This window comes from Malus sylvestris, chromosome 3 (assembly GCF_916048215.2).
Source record: "Malus sylvestris chromosome 3, drMalSylv7.2, whole genome shotgun sequence".
Lineage (NCBI taxonomy): Eukaryota > Viridiplantae > Streptophyta > Magnoliopsida > Rosales > Rosaceae > Malus > Malus sylvestris.
The window spans coordinates 663,021-669,637 of NC_062262.1; the positions used below are offsets into that span (position 1 = coordinate 663,021).

The following is a 6,617-nucleotide window of genomic DNA, read 5'->3' on the forward strand; positions in this document are numbered from 1 at the left end:
GGATCATGATAAGGGTGGCCCTTGGAAAGTCAACACTTGATCCCTTTCTTTCTTTCTCTTTTTTTAAGTGGAAACCCAACATTTGGGGAGATTTTGGAATTTGTGCAGAATACGGGGTAATATATCACACGTCATTATATAAGTAGTGAAATATTTGTATTAAAAAATTAACAACTTAAAAAATAAAATTTTATTTCATTTTTATAATAATATGTGGTATATCACATGTGTTCCAAGCATAATGAAATTTTTTTTCCAACACTATCGCTTTTTTTTTTCTGTTTTGTCAAAATGGGGAACTCAACACTTGATCCGCTTCTAAATTGGGCCCAAACTCGACACTTGATCCCCCTTCTGTACTGGATCCCCTTCTTTTTGTCTTGTCAAGGTGGAAACTCAACACTTGCTTATTAAAAAACAATATATCCAAGACGTGGGCAATGCATCAGCCAATTTCTTTTTTTCATGTCTACATCAATGATCTTTTTGGAGCTTTTTTTCATGTAGACATCAATGATCTTATTTCCCTCTGGAGACTTTACACTTATCAAAAGAGCATAGCAATTGGGTTGCGAGCGACTTGCGAGTCTACACTCCCAAAACGCAGCGTTCTGATCATCTCTCTCCTTAATCCTCACACTGGTATTCTCTCTCTCTTTCTGTATTTCCTATAGTTCTAGGCAGGTAGGTTGTATTTTCCGACAAAATTTTGTTTGGCTGATGAGAAACCTGAGGAAAATAATAGAAAGAAGAGAAATTGGAGTTGGTGGGGTGAATTAAATAGTCAATTTTCTATTTTAATTACTTTAGAGTTCAATGAATTCTTTGAATTAAGGTCAGCAATTTGCAGTTCCATTGAAATCAAAGGCTTTGGGAAATTAAACCCTAATTGAAATTGTATCTTGTCTACCTAATTTCGTGGTTGTCTTGTCTGTTTAGTGAAATACTGAAATTTATAAGTGTTTGGTGAGTTGAAGTGAAATTCTTCAGATTAAAAGTTATCAGCTTCGGTTTGGTCTCTTACGTTTTCTCGGCATTTATGTGCCCGTTGGAATGGAGAACAGGATGACTGCAAAGGTTGGCGCTGCATCCGCAGTCGAACCTCGCACTGTTGAGATGTCTGGTACAACGATGACACCTGCATCATCAGCTGGTACACAAAAGGTCTCCATGTTTGCTGCCAGGGCTGGATTTGTTATACCGAAAGGACTTGGATTGTCTGCCCTCCTATTTCTGTGCCCTCCTGTTTTGTGGGATCACAGTTAAGCCACGTTAATATTTTATATTATTTTTTTATAAAAATAATAAAACAAAAAGAAATAGTAATATAAAATGTTGACGTGGCTTAACCGTGACCACAAAAACAGGAGGGCACGGGAAGGGCACCACAATTAGAGGGCAGACAATCCAAATCCATACCGAAAAACAAGCTGTCGGGTGTTGGAAGTATGTGAACAATTTATATATATATATGCTAATAAATAAATAATAAATGCAATAGGAATTAACAGAATATAAACTAGAATATGAATTATAAAAACAAACAATTTGAAGATCGAGGCTTGTGTACCGCAATGTCCTTGAAACAGAAATTTCGTCCCTACTCTGTGCTTGTAGTTCTACGGACGTCTGCTTCACCAGGATTCAACGATCAAGTTAAAATTCCAGCACCGGAAAATTTAACTTCTGGAGAATTTAGTGTGGTTCTCTCAGTAAGAAGGTTTAGGAATGTAGAAGATGAAGATTATTTTCTTTTTTCTAAATGTCATGCAGATGGATGTATATGTAGCAGATAGATCCCTGTTTGCAACAGGTATGAGAATGGGGTGTGACTGTTGGGAGACTTCTCTTCAAGGGGTGCTTTGCTCTGTGTTCAGAAAGAACTCTCAGACTTCAAATTCAAATTTTAAAAAATAATTAATTAAATCTGAAAAATAATTAATTAAATAATTTAATTATTAGAGCCCGAGCCCAAGAGTCCCAAGCCCATCTTTTGATAATTAATTATATATTATTTATAATTAATTATATATTAATTACCAATTAATTAATGTACCCAAAACCCAGTTTCAAGGACTCAATTTTAGTCTTCAAGCGGATTTCTCCAATTAAAAAAAAGTCTCCTGTCTTTCGCGGAAGTAAAAACCTAGGAGCCGGTGATGCGGTTAGCGGAGAAAGTAAGAAACAGATTCAGAGGAAAACAAAATGGGGCCCTGATCTCACCCAGGATGCTTCTGTCAAAAAGGGAAGAGCTTTAGCTTATCAGGTATTGTTTGGATTGTTTGCAAGTCCTTTTCTGGTCATCTTTCATTTGATACTATGTGATTTCGTAGTTCTAAGATCAAAATTTGTTCTTGGTTTATGCATCTTTTTCCCACTTTACCGTTTTTATGTTTGCGCAATGTCAAACCTCGCTAATTGCATGTTCCCATCCCCATATAGTTAAAATTTCAAATTTATGGTTTGGAGGAATTTGTCGCCCAACTTGTGGGAGGAATAAATATTTCCAGCTAGTGGAAGTTCATTGTTTCCCTTTTACATTGGGTATTAAAATGCTGGTTGTGTCTTCTGTGTGAATGGTTCACATGGAAACCTCCCATTCTAGGTGCCACTACTAAGTGATATTACTGCCTGTTTGGTGGTACAAATTTTGAGCAGACTCGGGTGGATCAAATTACACAAAAGGCTGAAATCTGGAATGTTAGAGGATGAGAATGATGAGGACCTACTATCAGCACCTCAAGATCTGCACCACAAATCCAAATCCTCTAAGCATGAAATTGACACAAAGGTAAAATTCCATTTCATGTTCTCTCTCTTTTTTTTTTTTTTTTTTCATTTATTCTTGATTACTTTTGTTTCTATGTTGAATGATGTTTCTATTCTTAAGCACTGATAATAATATTCATCAATGTGGGACGTCAACCAGTTGGAACTTGAAAAGCAGGAAGCCATAGGTGCGTTTGACAGCTTTCTTAGATTATACGGTTATACCTTCCTGTATGTTATATTATGGATTGCATGATATTGTTTTCTTGACGATATTCAGGTGAGATATTAAAGCTAAATCCAAGCTACAAGGCCCCACCTGATTATAAACCTTTGTTGAAAGAGGCTACAGTCCCTTTTCCTCTAAGTTTATCTTCTGGTTCTGCAATTCTCTGCAACTCTTTTCTAATTAACTGTTTAGGTAATATAAGTTATTTTATCATGGTGTGAAAGTGTTCTGTCCATCTTAGTTGTATTGATTTAAAATGAAACTTACCCAAGAAGAATATCTATGTGGAATTTTCAATCTACAATGGTAAGTATGGACCTTAAATCTGAACAGGTTGGCCATAATTTGGGGTTGAGGGTGAAGAATGGGCCACAGAGTACTACATGAATTCGAAATAGCTGGTTAAAGCTTTGCAACTTATGGGTACAATCCCTATTAATCTGGTGGAATAGTTTAGATTTACTCATTTACTTTAAGCATATTTAGCATTGCTTTTTCGGTTGGTTCCTTCCGTACTGGTGTTGGTTTGAATCCTGATAATATTGATCGTAAGTTCACATAATAAGAATTATTTGGTTGCTTTAAGAACTTTCACCAAGCGGCTAGGTTGTTTAGAGCTCCTGTTGCGAAAACAGTCCATCTAGAAAGATGGCTGTTGTTGCCCATGTTTTACCTCCCTGAACCCACATTGCGAGAGCCACATGCATTCAACTGCCTTTTTAGGAACTTCTAGTATGAGTTGACATGTCATTATTTCACACAGAGATGAACGGACTGTGGATACAACCATTTTATTACTAAGAGTAAAGATTGCAAGTTGCAACGGGTTGCTATGTTTGTTGACCATTACTTTTATAAGGTTTCCTTTGGCCAGGGGTGGAAGGTGGGGACCTAAAGACAGGAGTATATATTATCCAGTTTCATGGTTTGCTGAGTCGGCCAGTATTTGATTTCTGTTGCTTAGATGTTTTTAAATGCTTTTCAGATGAAGGAATATCCTAAATACAATTTTGTTGGCCTGATATATGGTCCTGGAAGTGATAACCAGAAACAATTAGAAAAGGTAAGAGTTTTGTGTATGCTTATGACGGTTATGCCAAACACTTGTGATTAGCAAGGGTATGTTCTGATGATCTTTGTGTCGTGTGTGTTTTCTCTATATTTCTTTTTGATCGGCGCAAATAAGGAAACTGGAGCCAAAATTCAAGTCTATGGTACCAAAGCTGGGACAGGACATAAGGTAATTATTCAGTAAATAATATAGAACAGTAAGGAATTAATGTCAAGATAAATTTGAGAGTCCTCATCATCAATTTTACCCATTTTCATCTGTTCTTAAACTATTATTTTACGGAAAAAAATCTATTGTGGAATGGTTGCTTCGAGATGTGACATAATGCTCATACGTACATGCATTGACCTTCCCTTCTTTTATCCTTTTTAACTTATTTGCAGGCTAAATAAAACCATCTGATGGGAGTGAAATCCAGGGTGAATATGAAAACCTATACGTTCATGTATCAGCTGACACATTACAGATAGTAGATGCATTGCTGTAATTGAACTCTTAGTCACCTCTGTATCAGTGAGTTTCCTTCTTATTTTCAAACAGAAAGCTTTACATCCAACAGTTTCTTAAAATTTCTTCTTTTGTGCTATTTATTATGATTTCTACAGTTGTTTTCTCACTATTGTTACTTTAAATACTTCCATATAGGGAAATCTGGCAGCGGTTAGCAATATAGGTGCTTCAGTTTCTGGTGATAATGCTCATGTTCCCAGTGAAGTCCAGGACACTACCACCTCTAATATGGTTCCGACTACTGTGGTAAATCATGGAATGGTACAACCATTGCCAAACTTGGCACAAACTTCACTGGATGGGCAGTTTCGGTACCCTGGTCCATTTTTCTCTAGCGGCCCATCTTCCGCTCCCATGAATATGCCTGGCTTCACTCGGCTGAATTCTTCGAGACCAATCCTCAACAATCCTTCCCATCTTTCAACATCACCTTTCGACCCTGCATACCTGCCTTCGTCATTTGGGCTTCAGCCTTCTCTTGTTTGCCCTAGACAAAATCCACCAACAACACAATTTTTGCCGCATACATATATGGCTCCCCAGCCTGCATCAGTTCAAACTAATGTTTCAGCTCCACTCACATTCATGGGAAACCGACCACTGCCTGCTGAGAGCTCTACTGGATGGTCAAACTGGTCCACCAGCTCCACAACCAGGTGTTGCGTCCATGCCACCACCTTCAAACATATCAACGGCGAATATGGTGTCTTCTCTAAACCATCCTATTGCAGCACCAAGTTTTATTTCTTTTCCACGGCCTCAAGCGGGACTTCCTTCTACATCGCTGCAAGCAAGAATTCCAAGTTCTGTTTCTGGAAGTGTTCCAAATTTTGCTACCCTAAAACCACCAATGATGACCGCTCAAAGCCCTGGTGATTTCACTTTTCAGCCTCATCGACCACAGAATCCATCCTTCCAGGCGGTCAGTTTAACTTGATCATTATATGTGGAAAACAATTACATATTGAAAAATATGTCAGCAAATGTTGCTCGTTCCTGACATAAAAAATTGTGCATGTAGTCTTATGCAGACATGTAGCTAGTAGATTACAACTATGTTTCCCCAATCGAACGTTTTGTTTATGAGATTATCTCCTTGCTTGCTGTAGCCTTATGTATAGTAGTGGTGACAAAACAGTACTACGAGGCCCACATTGACGAGAAAGGCCGTACATTTGAACCAGACAGGAAATGGGATTGTGACGGAAATGAAGAAGGTGGTGACTCCGAAGAAGACCCTGAAATAATGGAAGAGATGAACTATTATCGGCGGAGAGTTGGAGTGCTGGTTAAATTTGCTAACCATGATACAAGCAAAGGCAAGTAGGATTGCGAGACCAAGAACGCAAAAAGTTAGAGGGAGATGGTCGGAGTGAAGTTGGACGGGACTGAGAGCCATTCCAATGGCTGTCGACAAGCAATACTCCATGATAATCTTTGCCCAGTCTAAGTTGTGCTTCGTAGTCCTAGAGCTGGTGGCCGTGGCTGGCGGCAGCGGTGGTTGATCAGCCGGTACTATTGTTTCTGGGTCAACATTATTATCCGACTCGTTGATGACCTTGTTGAGTTGTTGCTGAAAAAATGCCCCAAGGCACCGGTAAGCACTAGCAGTATAGTACTTCATACTTGTTAGTGAGAAAACTGTGTGCGAGCGACACTGTGGGAGGATGGGAGTGACAGGAGAAAGGTGCAGAAAACCGTGGTGATGGTTGGGTGGGGGGGGAGCGGTGGGCGATGGGCGGTTGGGGTGGGGTTGACAGGAGAGGGAGAAAACTGTGTGGGTGGTGGGAGTGACAGGAGAAAGGTGCAGAAAACCGTGGTGAGGGGGGGGGGGGGGTGTGGGTTCTCGGGTGGTGGAGAAAGGGGCAGAAAACCGTGGTGAGTGAGGAAGAGGGGGGGGGGGGGGTTTATACATTAACAAAGATTCATGGTGCTTAATGGCTGTCGTCAGCTCGGGGGGATTCGTGGTGCTGCATGGCTGGCTGTCGTCAGCTCGGTGGGGGGGGGGGGGGGGGTTTATACACGGGGGATTCTTGG

At 39.7% G+C, this 6,617-nt stretch overlaps 1 protein-coding gene across 5 annotated transcripts; it reads left to right on the forward strand.

The window, feature by feature from the left end:
- Window positions 1-690: 690 nt before the first annotated feature.
- LOC126617313 (uncharacterized) lies at window positions 691-5,813 on the forward strand. 5 transcript variants are annotated; one of them, XM_050285341.1, is made up of 8 exons: window positions 691-1,196; window positions 1,415-1,439; window positions 2,120-2,266; window positions 2,606-2,791; window positions 2,930-4,061; window positions 4,185-4,238; window positions 4,454-4,583; window positions 4,716-5,688. In XM_050285341.1, the coding sequence occupies exons 1-5, from the start codon at window positions 1,054-1,056 to the stop codon at window positions 3,023-3,025; spliced, it is 597 nt and encodes a 198-aa protein (XP_050141298.1). In that variant the 5' UTR covers window positions 691-1,053; the 3' UTR covers window positions 3,026-4,061; window positions 4,185-4,238; window positions 4,454-4,583; window positions 4,716-5,688. The 5 variants fall into 5 exon arrangements, 1 of the variants encoding a protein (XP_050141298.1); XR_007621326.1 differs by lacking the exons at window positions 691-1,196; window positions 1,415-1,439 and adding an exon at window positions 5,690-5,813 and having other exon boundaries at window positions 2,123-2,266; window positions 2,659-2,791; window positions 2,930-2,957; window positions 3,050-4,061; window positions 4,716-5,502; XR_007621327.1 differs by lacking the exons at window positions 691-1,196; window positions 1,415-1,439 and having other exon boundaries at window positions 2,123-2,266; window positions 2,659-2,791; window positions 2,930-2,957; window positions 3,050-3,190; window positions 3,873-4,061.
- The last annotated feature ends 804 nt before the right edge of the window (window positions 5,814-6,617 follow it).